At 37.9% G+C, this 17,676-nt stretch overlaps 1 protein-coding gene across 1 annotated transcript; it reads left to right on the forward strand.

Moving 5' to 3' along the window:
• Positions 1-7,025: 7,025 nt before the first annotated feature.
• LOC309800831 (RNA guanine-N7 methyltransferase-activating subunit-like protein) lies at positions 7,026-7,593 on the forward strand. Its single transcript, XM_082615158.1, has one exon. It carries the CDS (start codon positions 7,100-7,102, stop codon positions 7,454-7,456), a length of 357 nt encoding a protein of 118 aa, XP_082471284.1. The 5' UTR covers positions 7,026-7,099; the 3' UTR covers positions 7,457-7,593.
• Positions 7,594-17,676: the final 10,083 nt, after the last annotated feature.

Genomic DNA, 17,676 nt, shown 5'->3' on the forward strand with positions numbered 1-17,676 from the left:
ACAGTTGTTACAGGCAACATTACTAATAGCATTCTCACTCCTAAAATAGGGTTCATAGGTTATAATAGTAAACCCACACCAAATGTTAGCAATGTGCCATTCACTCTTTTGAAGCATTATAATCTGTACCTACAGATGAAAGCATTGACACCCAGAGGGGTTAAAGGAACCGCTGTTTAAACACTGCCTCTATTATCTAGGCACCATGTAGACATGGCATGAAATTCTATTGTAATGTGGACATGACCAGCATCAGTTCAATTTGATACAAATTCATGATAGGATGAGCACAAATTAATGTCACAATCTATTACAACTGATTTCAGATCAATGCTACACTTTCCCCTATTGATTATTATGTTGTAACAGAAGCATACTGGCAAAATATTCTCAATGAAAATTAATATTAATGCAGTAAGAATGATATAATCAATGCCAAGATACAAAAAATTAATAGTCCATTAGGTTTCTCTTACAGTCTTTTGAACTAAATTGGTTATAAAATTCATAATGTTATTTTTAAGCTGTACAATATCAAAGTGAGATTTTTTTCTGGCAACTTCTATAAATCAAGCGAATATACATTAAAGTTGTATATGACACCAAGCAGTAAGAAGACTTATGATTTCCTTTGGCTTTTGTTAATGCCTGTAAGTCCACATGTGTTTTGCACAAAGAATATTAATGTATAAAACTACATGTGTTTTTATAAATAAGCATTAAATTTAAGACTTTTAAAGTCTTTTTTAAACATCTTTATTGTAGTATAATTGCTTTACAATGTTGTGTTAGTTTCTGCTGTATAACAAAATGAATCAGCTATACATACACATTTATCACCATATCCTCTCGCTCTTGCATCTCCCTCCCACCCTCCCTATCCCACCCCTCTAGATGGTCACAAAGCACCGAGCTGATCTCCCTGTGTTATGCGGCTGCTTCCCACTAGCTATCTATTTTACATTTGGTAGTGTATATATGTCCATGCCATGCTCTCACTTCGTCCCAGCTTACCCTTCCCCCTCCCCGTGTCCTCAAGTCCATTCTCTATGTCTGTGTCTTTATTCCTGTCCTGCCCCTAGGTTCTTCAGAACCATTTTTTTTTAGATTCCATATATATGTGTTAGCATACAGTATTTGTTTTTCTCTTTCTGACTTACTTCACTCTGCATGACAGTCTCCAGGTCCATCCACCTTGCTACAAATAACTCAATTTCATTTCTTTTCATGGCTGAGTAATATTCCATTGTATATATGTACCACATCTTCTTTATCCATTCATCTGTCAGTGGACACTTAGGTTGCTTCAATGTCCTGGCTGTTGTAAATACAGCTGCAATGAACATTGTGGTACATGACTCTTTTTGAATTATGGTTTTCTCAGGGTATATGCCCAGTAGTGGGATTGCTGGGTCATATGGTAGTTCTATTTTTAATTTTTTGAGGAGCCTCCATACTGTTCTCCATAGTGGCTGTATCAATTTACATTCCCACCAACAGTGCAAGAGGGTTTCCTTTTCTCCACACCCTCTCCAGCATTTATTGTTTGTAGATTTTTTGATGATGGCCATTCTGACCAGTGTGAGGTGATACCTCAATGTAGTTTTGATTTGCATTTCTCTAATGATTAATGATGTTGAGCATCCTTTCATGTGTTTGTTGGCAATCTGTATATCTTCTTTGGAGAAATAAGACTTTTAAAGTCTTAACTTTAAAAAATTATGCCACTCTGGTACTTTTTCTAACTATTAAAAATTTTAATTGAATATCATAGTAGAGTTTACAATTGATAACAAAAACAGATCACATACTTGTATAACCTAGAAGGAATCCAATTGTATTTCAAAGCTAGTAGCCTAACTTTAACACATGCCTTACCTCATGAGTAAGTTTAAGAAATAAGACAAAAACAAAATAAACAAAAAACAGTACTTGAAAGTAGAATTCTTCTGAAGAGGAGTAAAAAGATTGTATGCAACCCCCTTTGTCATTAAAGCATAGAGGTAGTGAAAAGAGCTTGGGTTTTTGAGTTAGATTTATGTTCTAATTCCACTTCTGTCTGTTTTACATCAGACTAGTCACTTAACCTCTCTGAGTTATCCATCTATGAATTGATGTTAGCAGCGGAGTGATAATACAAGGATTAGAAATAATGTTAAGTACCTAGCACATGGTAAGCATTCAATAAAGTCCTGGAAATACTATCATTACTCAATAAAAAGATTAAATGCTGAAACTTATTTTTTAAAACACTCTGTGTAACTGTTTTAATAAAAAGAGGAGGAAGCCCCAGCTAGTGACTGGTCTTATGTCTGGAATTTGCTTGATATGACACAATGAACCTTAGGAGAATTTTTTCTCCTAGCTTAGGGAAAATTATTAGCCATTAGTCATCTAATCCTTAGAACAAGCTTTAGAAGGGAAGAGGATGGGGAGGGGAAGAGGAGGAGGAGGAGGAGAGAACTTTAGCAGATTTGGAATGGGTCTGTACAGACAAGGTGGAGGTGAGGAAAAGAAACCCGAGAGACGATTTTTACAAATTTGGTTTACTGCATTCTTTGTCTGTGTCTGTCTCTCTTGTTGCTTCAGAGCAACGTGAGAAAATGGAACTATGTCTCCTTTATCTTGTGTTGGCCACAGTGCCCAGCATGGACTTTTAAACATGGTGCTGTAAGTGCTGGGAGTGGGGGGGGGGAAGAATGAAGAGGTGGGGGAAAGGAACTGCAGAGAAAGGAAGGAGAAAGAAGTGGATAGATGAGGCAAAAGAAGGAAGATGAGAAGAAAGAAGGAAGAGGAGGACAAGAAAGTGGTTACTCTCTCAAACAGATCAGAATAAAACTGCTCCCAACTGTGTTTTCATGACTTTTTTTTAACATTTCTTTTCCTCAGTTGGTATCTATTCTTTGGTTCACCTGAACTAAGACTAAGAAAGCTTTGTGTAGTTGCGAGTAGAGTTTTTGGTGATGGTGTCAGCAGCTATGCCATCTTCCAAGAGATTGGGGCTGGAGCTGTGAGATAGGGGAGCTGCACAGCAATCTGTTACTCACTCACACCCCTGTGATGGCTAATCCTTTTCTCTAACTCACACTGGCCAATCTAATTGCAGCCTGCTAACATCTAAGGCACAACCAAATCTTATCCATTTCTCTATGTAATCCCTCTGAAAGCCTTTCCTGAACTTCAACCTTTTCTGCTTTATCCACTGGTTTCTGAGATCCTGAATTATTTCCTTTCAACTCCATTTAATAAATAGCTGTGAAACCTTTTGCTGCCAGACTCCCTGCTTCATAACCTTCCTTAAGTCCTTTGTCCTGGCTTCCTTACCTGTCACATAAACTTTGAGTCTATCAGTTTTGAGCATAGTGCTAAAGAGGCTAAGGCCAAAGGTTAAATACTAGAAAAAGCTTATAAATTCGGGCACTCACAAACATTAAAGCGTGAAAAGTACCTTAAACAATGACTTAGTACAACCCTCTTATTTTACTGATGAGATCATTAAGGTCCGGAAAGATCAAGTTTTCATAGGAAAAAAACCAACCACTAAATATGGCCACAGAATGACCTTTAATCTTAGGCAATCATCTTGAAAATTCTTGTTTTTCTTATTTCCAGAAGTCAGGCAAGAATGTGGATTACATCACATAATCATTACCCTCTTGCAGGAGGCCAGGAAACCTCAAAGCCCTTTTGGGTTCTCTTTCTCTAATTACCAGTACCTTTCTCACTGGAGTATTTGTCTTAATCCTCAACTCCAACTAGCATTTCTTTATTTTGTCAACTGAGGAGGAGAAAAACCATATAAAGGTCTCAGACAGGACACAGAGTATAGTGGTGAGATGCAAGGATCCTAGAAACAGACAAGTTCAAGTCTCAGCTCTAAGTTACCTCCTGGCACTCTTACTTTGGGCAAATTTCTTAACCTCTCTAAGTTTTGTAATGAAAAACAGGGATAAACACCAGGTCCTGCCTTGTAGAGTTTTTCTGAGGGTTAGATGAGCAACACCAACCCAGTCTTCCCCGTCACCATCTAGGACCTTATTTGGGACATGTGTCACAAGCCTAAACCCTCCCCTTCTTTATAGTGACTTCCTTCCTGGGTGGAAGAAACCTGGTCTCCTTTCCTGGTCAGTGACTTCAACTGGAAACACCTCGGTCCATGAGGTCAGAGATGTCCTAACAATATTGAACCTCAAAAGGGAAGAGATGAGGATCTCAATCCTTTTGATTTCTAAAAGTTTCTTGGCACCCTGTGTAAATATGCCTTCCCTCTTCCCACCCCACATACACCAACCAGCAATCCCTATCTACTAAGAACACAGAGAGGGGTTGCCATTGTCTGACCAAATAAAATCCTATTCCACCACTGTAATACATCTGCATTTCATATATTTGCTTCATCTTTATACTATATCTTTCCTATAACATGAATCATAAGTATTTGGTTCTACTGTATACTCAATTGCGTATTCTTTTTGTTGATTATAATGTAAGCATTTTCATATTGCTACATAAACAGGTAAGCTTGTTACTAAATTTCCACAATTCTGAGAAAAGCCATTAAGTGGTTCTTTCCAGAAAAAGAAGGTCTGGTCCAAGCTGACCTGATATTTCCAAAACCAGAAACACACTTTTTTGGGGACTAGCAGATGCAAAGTATTATATATAGAATGGATAAACTATATTGTATGGCACAAGGAACTACATTTAATATCCTATAATAAACCATAATGGAAAAGAATATGAAAAAAGAAACACTTTTAAATAGCAGTTATTCTTGCAATAAAACATTCCAATGTTTCTCCTCATTAGACAATCCCACCAAAATGATAATAATATCATTTATTTTGTTACTATTCTGTCCTAAGCATTTTTGCAAGTGTTACTTCATTTATTCCTCATAATCTTATTAGATCAGTATGGTTATGCCCACTTTTCAAATAAGAAAATTGAGGTGCAGTGGATAAAGTATTCTGCAAAATGTCACTCAGCTAGCAGATGAAAGGGCTGTGATTCAAAACAGGTCTATGTGATTCTGTAACTCATGCCTATATCATCTTAATTTACAGAATTCTACACAAACAAAATGTAAACCAAAGGGCTTAAAAGGCAACTGTGGCAGAAATTTTTAAACCTAAGACTGTTAAAGTCGGAGCTAGATGGTAGTTGTACTGGTAAACTTATATTTTATTCAGAAACAGTTACAATAGGAGGAAAGAGATCTCAGTATAGAACTGGGCTCAATTCTGAAAACAGCATGCACAAGTGGGGATTTCTAGTCAAGAGTGGAGGTCAGGGGGTGGAAAATTACAGAAAGGATTACTTACATTATCTACAAGGGTGAGGGGGATTTCTGCCTAAAGTGACTTGATAGAACTCTTGCTGAAGGCAAGCCAAGGTGATCATATATCACCTGGGGGATGCTGGGGAATGTGGAATTTTCTGTATTGAGGATGACCAGATATCAAGGGTAGGGGGCTCTCTTTAAACCAACTTAGCAAGATTCTTGCTGTGACTGGCTGATGCTGGCCCAACAAGGACAGACACCAAGGTCAAGGCCTAAAGGGTTCAAAGGAGCCTAACTAAGGTTTGGTCAAGGAGAGACTTTGTCAAGACTCAGTCAGTGACTCTGAAGCTCAATAACTTCTTAGTGACAGGGAGGACTTAGAGCAGAAAGTCACATATAACGGGCCACACTTGCCACTGTCTATGAGCTGTTTGGTTACCTGGATTGTTAGACACCTTGCTTTGTGCTCCCACCAACAATTCAGTACAGTATTGGCTGAGACCACAGAATGGCACAGCCTATGAAAACTTTCCATGAGACATGCCATGTTCTAGTCTATGTTAAATCCAGTGACAAGCTGAAAGACATGTATAGAGTACAAAAATTGTCAAGGTGACCTTAATCCAGAGGCGCCATATTTTATAAGAAAATTTTAAGAGAAAAAGGCAGGCAAGTGGTTAAAGAAGATTTGAGATAGATAGATAGGCAGAAAATTCAGCCATGAGAAAGAAGGAGATCCTACAATTTGCAACAACATGAATGGAACCTGAGGACATTATGCTAAGTGAGAAAAGTTAGACAACGATAAAAACTGTACAATATCACTGACATGTGCAATGTAGAAAAGCTGAACTTATAGAAAAAGAGAGTAGAATGGTGATTGCCAGGGGCTGGGGTGTGGCAAGAATAGAAGAGATGTTGATCAAAGGGACAAACTTGCAACTAGTAGATAAATAAGTCATAGAGATCTAATGCAGAGTATAGTGAATATAGACATTATTGTATTATAATCAGCAAACTCACTAAGAGACTAGATCTTAATTATTCCCACCACACAAAAAAATGATAATTATGTGACATGATAGAGGTGCTAACTATCTCTACAGTGGCAATCATATAAGAATATACAAATCTATCATATCAACATCTTGTACACCTTAAATTTGCACAATGTTACCTGTCAAATATATTTCAATAAAAAATACTTTTTCAAACCCAAAAAGAAGATAGGCAATATAAATGTATGTGTGGGGCCTCCCTGGTGGCGCAGTGGTTGAGAGTCCGCCTGCCGATGCAGGGGATACGGGTTCGTGCCCCGGTCTGGGAGGATCCCATATGCCGCGGAGCAGCTGGGCCCGTGAGCCATGGCCGCTGGGCCTGTGCGTCCGGAGCCTGTGCTCCGCAACGGGGGAGGCCACAACAGTGAGAGGCCCGCATACCGCAAAAAAAAAAAAAAAAAAAAAAAAAAAAAAAATAAATGTATGTGTGTATACATATATATGTAGATATAGATATATATTTACACAAACATATATACAAACAGTTTACCCTTGAACAGCACAGGTTTGAACCACACAGGTCCACTTATATTTTCAATAAATATGTACTACCGTACTACATGATCCCTGGTTGGTTGAATCTGCAGATGCTGACCGCAGATACAGAGGGCTGACATTAAAGTGATACATGAAAGTGGCCCTGTTACCTCGGAGAGCTGAAGGGGTCTGGAGATCCTGTGACGGTGCTCTGGGCCGGAGATCTAAACAATCTAAACATTAAATAGTACAGCTGCCTCACATCCCTGGGAATTTCAGAATGACTGACACTTCTGAAGCTGTTCCAAATTTTGAAGAGATGTTTGTCAGTAGATTCACAGAAGATGACAAAGAGTACCAGGAATACCTGAAACGCCCTCCTGAGTCCCCTCCAATTGTTGAGGAATGGAATAGCAGAGCTGATGGGAACCAAAGAAAGAGAGGCAATAGGTTGCAAGATAACAGACAGTTTAGAGGTAGAGATAGCAGACGGGGGTGGCCAAGTGACAATCGATCCAATCAGTGGCATGGACGATCCTGGGGTAACAATTACCCACAGCACAGACAAGAACCTTACTACCCCCATCAATATGGACACTATGGTCACAACCAACGGCCTCCCTATGGCTACTACTGATAGAAATGTCAGTAGTTCTTAGTAAAACCATTTACTCTGTTAACATGACAAAAGTTTATGTTGTGTTTTCTGTTGGTCATAATTTTACATCTGATTGTAGAGAGTGGACTGATTTTTTGGAACTTGAGACTTTTTTTAAAGGGTATAAAAGAAGGTATACATATTTTTATCGTTCTTGATCTATATTGCTAAATTTCTTTCAAAATAAATTTTAACCAAGTTGTAGGAAAAGTTTTGATTTTACTCAGCTCTTGCCAAAATTAAACATTGCCATTTTAAAATTATTTTTTATTCAATTAACGAATTTTTAATTTTAACTTAACTTTCTTTGATATGTACAGAGAATTAAAAAATCCATATTTACTTATTTTTCTATGAAGTACCTTGAGCTTCTTGGGTACAGAAACTATATCTTTTGGTTTTTCATATTCCTCGTATAATATAGTAGAAAGGGAGCAAGATTTGGAGCCTGAAGGCCTGGATTCAAGTATCTGTTTTGTTACTTGTTTTGTGACCTTGGACAACTTATCCCCTCAGAGTCTCAGTTCTCTACTGTAAAACCGGGTAATCAGTTCTACTTCATGGGGATTCCACATAAAATGACTGGTATATTCCAGGAGTCTAATATATATTAGTTCTTCCTACGCATTATACATAAGGAGCTCTATACATTTTGTTGAATAAATAAGCTCATGCCTTTCTCACTTAATGACTGAATTGTTAGTCTTGTCAATTTGAGTACATTTTACACGATTTACTGAATATATTTTACTTACTAACATTTTAAGGAGTGTCATTACTTTGATCTACAAACATCTGGGTTCTGTTTTATGCGGTCAAATCTCTTTTTGTGGTTTCTTGTATTAGGGTGGATATTTGATGCAACAAATATGTGAGGCAAAGTCACCATAAGAAGCAAGCACACAAATGTATATGTCCAGTTATGTGTTACCTGTACCTCCCAAGGACATTGCCATTGTTGGAAAGCTCTTTGAAAAGTCTTTATTGGAATTTCTGCCAAGTACTACCTTCAGTGAGAGTATATGTATATACAACCAAAAGCTATTTGGAATATGTACCTAGGGGCTCAGATGGGTATCAACAGGAAGAATTCCAGTTTGGATTAAAAACAAAAACAAAAGTGTTGCCACCATTAAAAAATGAGTTTCTTTTGTGTGATTCACAAAGTGGGGTCTGGAAGCAATTCTAAAAGAAGAAGTGAAGAACAGCAAAGAATTTCAGTTAACAACATGCTTTGTACGAATTAACACTGTAGCCACCAAAAAACCAGCTAAGGCCGTATTAGCTCACATTAACGTGAGTATAATTCCTAGAAGCAAGAAACTGATAACCACTCTCCTCTAGCTTGTCTGACCTTGAACAGCAGGGCTCAGCTCTGTGCAGAGCTCACTAAAGAGAACTGTAAATAAATAAGATTGTGTTCAGCTGTGTGCAAGCAAGACAGTGAAGGGACTCAAAAGTCATGCCACTGGATAAGAGAGGAGCAGAGAGAGGCAAATGATAGTAATACTGAGATATTTTAAAGACTGTCACGTGGAAGGGAGATTTGATTTCTTCCCTGTGACTCCAGGAAGCTAAATCTGAGCGATGGGTAGAAGACATTAGATTTAGATTTCAGACCAATGTAAATCAGTTTTCCAAAGAGGCTTTATAAGTTATGAGTGCCCCATCAATACCACACATTAGAGGTATTCAAGTACATTCAGTAGGCATTCAAATATTGAAATCGCTTCTACTAACAAGTGTCTCCTTCCACTGGCTAACATAGGTTAAATCAGTGCTTCTCAAACCAGAGTAAGTAACAGAATCCTCTGGATGGCTTGTTAAAACACAGATTCTGGACCTGACCTCAGGGTTTGATGCAGTAGATCTACAAAGAGACTTGAGAATTTGCATTTTTAACAAGTTCCCACTTGATGCTGTTGGTCAGGGGAATCACATTGAGAACTACTGGGTTAAACTAACACTTGGATACCTTAGAAATTCTAGCCTGAAATGAGGGCTTGGACTAGGTGACTTTTCTTTCAGTCCTACAACAATTATAAGACATTCAATATTAATTCATGAGACATAAATTATAAGAGCAGTAGTAAAGGAGAATAAATACATTGAAGAGGGAAGACTTAAGCCAAAGCTTGAAGGAGAAGTACAGCAGGAGAGGGATAAAGGAAGAGGAAGAATGTTCTAAGCAAGAACAACCTGAGCAAATGTAAAAGCGTTGAAGTTAGTATAGTGAGATAAATTTCTGTATATTAACTGATTATTTTTCCCCCAGTGTTTCATTCCCTCCACTCTCTTCACCTTTTCCCCCATACAGTCAGCAGGGCTGCTCTATGTGCCTTGTCTTGGGAAAAGTATGTAGCAACAAAGAGAAAGGAGTTTCCTTCTGGTTTTTTGACTTTCAAAAGTTCAGGCTCTTCTCTATTTACAATAGCCAGGACATGGAAGCAAACTAAGTGTCCATCGACAGATGAATGGATAAAGAAGATGTGGTACATATATACAATGGAATATTACTTAGCCATAAAAAGAAACAAAATTGAGTTATTTATAGTGAGATGGATGGACCTAGAGTCTGTCATACAAAGTGAAGTAAGTCAGAAAGAGAAAAACAAATACCATATGCTAACACATATATATGGAATCTAAAAAAAAAAAAAAAAAAGATTCTGAAGAACCTAGGGGCAGGACAGGAATAAAGACGCAGATGTAGAGAATGGACTTGAGGACATGGGGAGGGGGAAGAGTAAGCTGGGATGAAGTGAGAAAGTGGCATGGACATATATACACTACCAAATGTAAAACAGCTAGCTAGTGGGAAGGAGCTGCATAGCACAGGGAGATCAACTCGGTGCTTTGTGACCACCTAGAGGGGTGGGATAGGGAGGGTGGGAGGGAGATGCAAGTGGGAGGAGATATGGGGATATATGTATATGTATAGCTGATTCACTTTGTTATAAAGCAGAAACTAACACACCATTGCAGAGCAATTATACTCCAATAAAGATGTTTAAAAAAAAAAAAAAGTTCAGGCTCTTAATAGAGAAGGGACTAGGCCAGGGAGAAAAGAACTGGAATGAGTGAGAGCAAATTGTCTCCACCGTAGATCTAGAAAATTATTATCTGGGCTCAGAGGAGGGAGGGAGATAAAGAAATACTGGTCCAAGGACTCCAAGGAAATATGGGCTCCCTACTTGATACCTTGGCTCACCTTAAGCCCCTGGGACTTTTATAGAGGAAAACTATGATTTTAATGAAAATGAGTTTTCATAGCCCTTCATAAAAATGGCTTGAAATGGAAGTCAAGCTGTTAGAAAAACAGTCACATTATTTGCATACCTCGTGCCCTGAGATAAACACCTGCCACAAGACAGTGTTTGGGATGAAGAGGAGGCTAGCCTGCTTGGGGAGAATATGTTGGAAAGAGAATGAGAAATTAGGTTGGGTGAGCAAGGTGAGACCAGAATATAGTGGACTTTGAATGATGGAGAGTAGCTTCGATTTAAAGCAATGAGTTAATCTCCTGTGCTTAAAGCCAAACTGTTTGGCCTCTAGGGTCACCGTGAAACCTGCTCAGATTTCTAGTACCCCATCCTCAAACTTCTTTTCCACAACTTAAGGAGAAGCCGGCACGTTTAGCATTCCTCACTTGGACACTAACAAACCATCCTCAGAAAGACTCTTTGCTGAAATTACTGAGAGGTCTCATCTCTTTTTTTTTTTTTTTTTTTTTTTTTTTTTTTTTGCTGTACGCGGGCCTCTCACTGTTGTGGCCTCTCCCGTTGCGGGGCACAGGCTCCGGACGCGCAGGCTCAGCGGCCATGGCTCACGGGCCCAGCCGCTCCGCGGCATATGGGATCCTCCCAGACCGGGGCACGAACCCGTATCCCCTGCATCGGCAGGCGGACTCTCAACCACTGCGCCACCAGGGAGGCCCCGGTCTCATCTCTTTAACACTCAAGGATTAGCCTTTCATTTGACATCTGGTGATACTTACCTGATGTGTTTCAGGATTATTTCAGTCAATTATTACCTAGTCATATTCATAAAAGTTTGTTATAAATTAACCTATATATTTTTAAGTGGCTGATCTTGTTTTGGTTGATGATAGATGAATTTTATAGATGGGTGATCTCACTGGAAATAAATGAATCTTATCTTTGAACAAAAAAACATGTATTATTTTTATATCTTCAAGGGAGTTCTCCCAATCATCAACTAGGTAATTCTCTAAACTATCCCAAGGATTTATCTGGCTATTGTGTGAAAAAAATTCAGTTCTTTGAACTTAATCTTCCACATGTACATACAAATGCAAGTGCTTAAACTCAACAACAGAAAGTCAAGCAATCTGATTTAAAAATGGCCAAGGACTTGAATAGAAAGAAGAGATCCAGATGCCCAATAAGTGCATGGGAAGATGCTCTACATCATTAATCATTAGGGAAATGCAAATTAAAACCACATTGAGATACCACCTTATACTCATTAAGACAGCTACTATCCAAAAAATAGAAAATAGCAAGTGTTGGCAAGGATGTAGAGAAACTGGAACTCACTGTGCTCTTAGTGAGAATGTAAAATGGTGCAGCCAGTACAGAAAACAGCACAGCAGTTCATCAAAAAATTAGAAGTAGAATTACCATATGATCCAGCAATTCCACTTTTGGGTATATATTCAAAATAATTAAAATCAGTGACTTGAATAGGTTTTTGTACACCCATGTTTATAGCAGTATTATTCACAACAGCCAAAGGGTGAAAGTAACTCAAGTGTTCATCAACAGATGAATGAATAAACAAAAGGAAGTACATACAATGGAATAGTATTCAGTCTTAAAATGGAGGGAAATTCTGACACATACTACCACACAGATGAACCTTAAGACCATAATACTAAGTAAAATATGCCTGTCACAAAAGGACAAATATGTATGATTTCACTCATATGAATTACCTAGAGCAGTCAAATTCATTGAGACAGAAAGTAGAATGGTGATTGCCAGGGGCTGAGGAGAGGATGAAAACTTCTGGAGACGGATGATAGTGATGGTTGCACAATAATATGAAGGTATTTTATGCCACTGAACTGTACACCTAAAAATGGTTAAGGTGTTAAAACACACACCCACATTTTAACTGGCAGTTGTGTTGTTAGTGAGATTGCATATTCTTGTAATACGCATTTTGACTTAAGGGTGGTTAGTTCTTTTGCTCATTTTTTAATTGAAATTGCCATTTTGTTATGAATTTTCAAGATGCAATTATATAATAAAGATAAAACCCATTATCATATAAAAAAGTAAGTCCTTAATTTAGACATTGTTGTAGGCAGAGAGATTACTAAAGGAATTGCAGACATTTATCAAAGGACTGCATCCTGAAATGTTAAATAGATTTTACCAAAAATCAAAACTTAGAAGTTTTAAAATCAGAGATCCTCAGTTTAAAAATCAGAGATCATCTTTCTTGCCTTGATGTAATTTGGCACCATTTTATAAAGTGCTGGTTGATCTTGAAAGTGCTGCATTTTATATTTTTTCTAGCAATGATAAAATGACATTAATAGATTAGCTATACCACTGCTGCAGATGTATAACAGTGGCTTGTTTTATAGGATATTGGATGAGGTGACTTCCATCTCACTACTCCGATCGTATAACTAGTATCCACTTCGTAAAATTGACTTTATCTTATCTTTGCCTTCCCCTCTGTGTATAAAACATTAATTTATTTGGTTTCCTAAAAGGAAGTTAAAAACATTATTCTGAGAATTGGCACTTGCTACCCACTCACCTGGCAATTGTAAAGAGGGAGAGAAGCTGAGGGAGAGAGCGAGAGGGAGGGTCTGAGGGAGGCAACCTTAACAAGAGTTAAACAGGATAGATAAAAATCTGAGAAGATCCATTTCTACAATTTTGGATTAAACTTTAAACTTTTTAAAGAATATAAAACATTTATATGGGAGCTAGAAATTAGGGTCTGTGCAGTAAGAGGGTAAAGAGGTTCAGAGTTGGCAATGTAACATAAAGCCCAGAAAAACAGTGGCCTTTCCATGTTCCTGAAATAAATTGCAAGCCAAACCAGAATCTTGACTAGGTACTTTGAGCCAAGTAAAGCATCGGAGCGTACTCAGTGTCCTGCACCTCATGTGTACCTCTGACAGGGCCAGGGCACAGTGCTTTCCCCAGAATGATCTTAGATTCATAGGAGCGACACATGCAACCTTCTGTCAACAAATAGAGCCATGAAAATAGCTTGGCCTCTATGTCCACTGGCCCACGTCCTCGAAAAAGTCAACACGGAACTGAAAGCAAATAAGCAGTATGCCCAAAAAATTAAGCAACAGGCTTTTGACACACTTTATGACTTTCCATATTCTGCATATTTAAGAGAGGGATCTATGCTTGTTCATAAAGTGATAATTCATTGTTTTCCAACAGTAAAATATCATTTTTAAAACATGCTCATTTAATTGAATATTGATGATCTTTAAAATATGTAATGATATGGAAAGATTTTTGATATATTGTCAAGTGCAAAAGACTGTTACAAACCAATGGAAATTGTTAATTGTATCTTTTTGAAAAGGTGAAACCATGACTCTCATAAGATATAAAATATATACTTGTCAAAGATTTTTATTTAATTCATTATTATAAAATGAGGGAACTAGGCAAGTGTTTCAACCAATTCAAAGGAGAAATTAGAGAACCACAAATTTACATAGGGTGAATGAACATTGAGATAAATTTACAAATGGACACAAAACTGGCTTTTTCCTAGTGATGAGTAGTGGGAATGGTCTCTCCACTGTACAAAACTCATTTGCAAGTCTATAGACAAGAATTATTTGCATTTGTAATAATTTGTCAGTTATCTTAAAAACTATAGACTTGAAAAATATCCTAATCGAAGACAAAGATTCATATAACAATGTTGCAATACTTTTTTTTCATTGTTATCTTCCTAAGGAGACTTTTTAGACATTTTTACCTAACTTTCTCCTCCCCCAAATTAAATATTAAAAAATAAGATTTTGTTGGGTAGAATTGAACTTTGGAGAGCCACAAATATTGTAAGAGCTAAGGGTTTTTTTCCACCCCTAAAGAACCAATATTTTCCCCCTTTGGGGCAATTAAATATCCATGCTCTATAGGACAGACAATCCCCAGAGGCTCCAAGATTTGAAAGGATATCTAGTAATCTCTTTATGATGTCATTTTTAAAAACCCATATACATACATATATATATGTTATATGTTACATATACATTATTATACATATTACATATATACGGGCTTAAAGGATAGTGTATACAGAGGTCAGCAAATTATAGCCTGCAGGTCAAATCCAACCAGCCTGTTTCTGAAAATAAAGTTTTATAGGAACACAGTCACAAACATTGTCTACAGATTTTCTTGTCTTCTATTGCCTACATCTGCTTTCACACCACAACAGCAGAGTTGAGTGGTTGGGATAGAGAATGCAAGGTCCAATGTGCCTCAAATATTTACTATTTGTTTATACAAAAAGTTTGCCACCCTTTGGTTCACACTAAACTGTTGATAGTAATTATCTCTGCTTAATGGGATAATAAATGATTTTTCTTTCAAAGAAATCTATATTTCCTACAAATGTTTTACTTACTGACATGACAAAACTTTTAAAAATTATTACATGTCAATTGTGTATAAAGCACTTGAATAGAAATATAAGGCATGGTTCCCACCTTTTACAAAGCTTCTAATCTAATGTTGTTGAAGTAAATTGGTGGGCTTGCTATAGGAGGGTTGTTGCATACTTCTACTGAAATAAGCTAAAAATAGAAGTAGGTAGGGACAGCTAGAGGGAAAAAAGGTAATATTAGTAAACATGGGCTGGGTCAATGTAAATTTTTAGGTTAAGTTTTGGCCTTCAGAGCCTTAATTATTAACGGCAAAGCAGATTTAATAGTCCACTGTGACTGGAGTATCTACTTCAAATTATTATAAAAATAAACATAAAAGAATGTGCTTGCTATAAATATCTAGAGAATATTATCTCTCCATTCAGATTTTAGAATCACTGAAGTCATGAAATGCAAGGTTATCTTTAAAGCCACTATGAGAAGATATGTAATATTTCAGGACTTAAGCTGCCCTGATTCACATACATCTCTAATCTTTTCCTATCCAAGTTTTCAGATATTGTAACTTATCGGAGCACCTCAAGGTAATATGTGCCATTCCATTCAGTTCATTCTTTGCAGGTTCCAGAAAAAGGGGTCTCTTTAATACCTGAATGATATCTTAGTTCCCTTAGAAACTGTTCTTTGTAATATAGGACTCTTGAATACAGAAAACCATTAAGACCCCCCAGAATGATTTTTTCTCACTGCTCAATTCTAAGAATTTGAGAACAGGGCTGCTCCAATCCAGTATGCTCCCAGAATAAGAATTTTACCTTTTGGTAAGATAAATAGGTAGATAAGTTAACGAGTCTTTTGGGGGGAAATAATTTTTTTGGTTTAAAATTTTCCAGGAAGTAACTCCAAGATCATTAATATAAATCCAAATCAATTCAACAATCATTTGAACACCTAACATAGCAGCCTTTCCCAATCAAGTTGTCATGATACACTAATGTGTTCCAATGAATTGTGAGGTGTGTTTCCAGTAATCTATCACTAGTAAAGGTTAAAGTACTGAAGTTTGCAAATTATTTACTTTTTTTCCCCCAGAAATAAAAATGGGTGCAAGGTGATCTTGATAAGAACCACTCTCATTCACCTGCCTTCTAATATGCGCTACTGATGAGCAAGAAAGAAGACATTGAGGCCAGTGACACAGACACTCCCATCGGAAGTGTCTGGCATGTGAACGATGTCTGTCATTTGTACCACGGAGTAAAAATGGGACTTAAACTTGTAGCCCAAAGGAGAGTATCAATGGGGGAAAAGAAAAAAAGGGGGGAGGAAGAGGAGGAAGACCAAAGGCGGTGGAAAAGGAAAAGAGAAACAATTTGAAGAATAAGAAAGAAGGAGGAGAGCTCAGAAGAAACAAAGAATAATCAAAGAACAGGGGAGAGTGGCTTCATGGAAGCCAAGAGGGCAAAGTCTTGAAAAGGGGGGTGTGGTGGGCAGTGTCAACTGCTGCTGAGAAATTAAGTTACCCTGGTGACGTGAGCCAATTAAATGTCCCTGAAAACCTCGGTAAAAGCAGAGGGCTGACATTAAACACTGAATTGAAGAAAGAGTTAAAGGAGAGGAAATAGAAGGACTTCTAGACTCTACTTATTGATGCTTGGCCCTGCTGGGAAAGAGAAAGATAGGTTGGTAGTTAGAGAGGGCCCTGGATCAAGGCAGGCACTTCTAAGGACTGGAGAGACATGAACATGTGTATGGGCTCCAAACATAAAGAGAAAGAGGTTGAAAATGTCAGACAGAGAAAGAGAGGAAATAATCCATAGAACAAGGTTCTGTTCCCAGAAAGGACAGAGGGGGTAGGATCGTGAGTAAGGATTGGTCTTGAGCAGGAAGAGGCACTCTCTTCCTCATAAGCTGGAGGAGAGGATGTAAGCGTGAGTACATGTGGAGGTCAGCTTGCTGCGGATAGAAAGCCAAAGGGATTCACATCCAGCTTTCCCAGCCCTGCTTTCTCATTATAGGAGGGTCATGATCATCAGCTGAGAGGGAAGGGGTCAGGGTGCAACACGATGGCTGTTGTAGAAAGTGGGGGAGGAGGATGAACAGAAACAGGTAAAATCATTGCTCAGGGCGGCCTGAGGCTGAGAGGGGAGAGCCTGAAAGAAAAAAGGGTCACAGGCACAACCTTAGGGAATGTACACATTTTCCAGAAGAAAGGAAAGAGGAACCAGCAAAGACATCAGAGAGGGCCTGGCCGTAGAATTGGGAAGAAAATGGCATTGCCACAGAAGCCATGGTGAGGAACACTTAAAAGCCTAGACAGAGAAAACATGGAGTTGACCAATAGAATCCAAAACTACAGAGAGCTTTGGATGATAAATACAGAGAAAAATCCACTGGATTTGGCACTAAGAAAGTCATTCACAACTAAAAGCTTTCTATAATGGTAAAGATTAAACAGACTTAATGGAGTAGTAGTAAGGAGTTGAAGACAGTCATGGGAACATTTTTTACCTTTTCAAGAATTTTAGAAATTAATCAACTGTGAGATAGGGGTTACAGTTTGAGGAGA

The sequence above is a fragment of the Mesoplodon mirus genome (genome assembly GCF_964341445.2).
Source record: "Mesoplodon mirus genome assembly, chromosome: 3".
Classification (NCBI taxonomy): Eukaryota; Metazoa; Chordata; class Mammalia; order Artiodactyla; family Ziphiidae; genus Mesoplodon; species Mesoplodon mirus.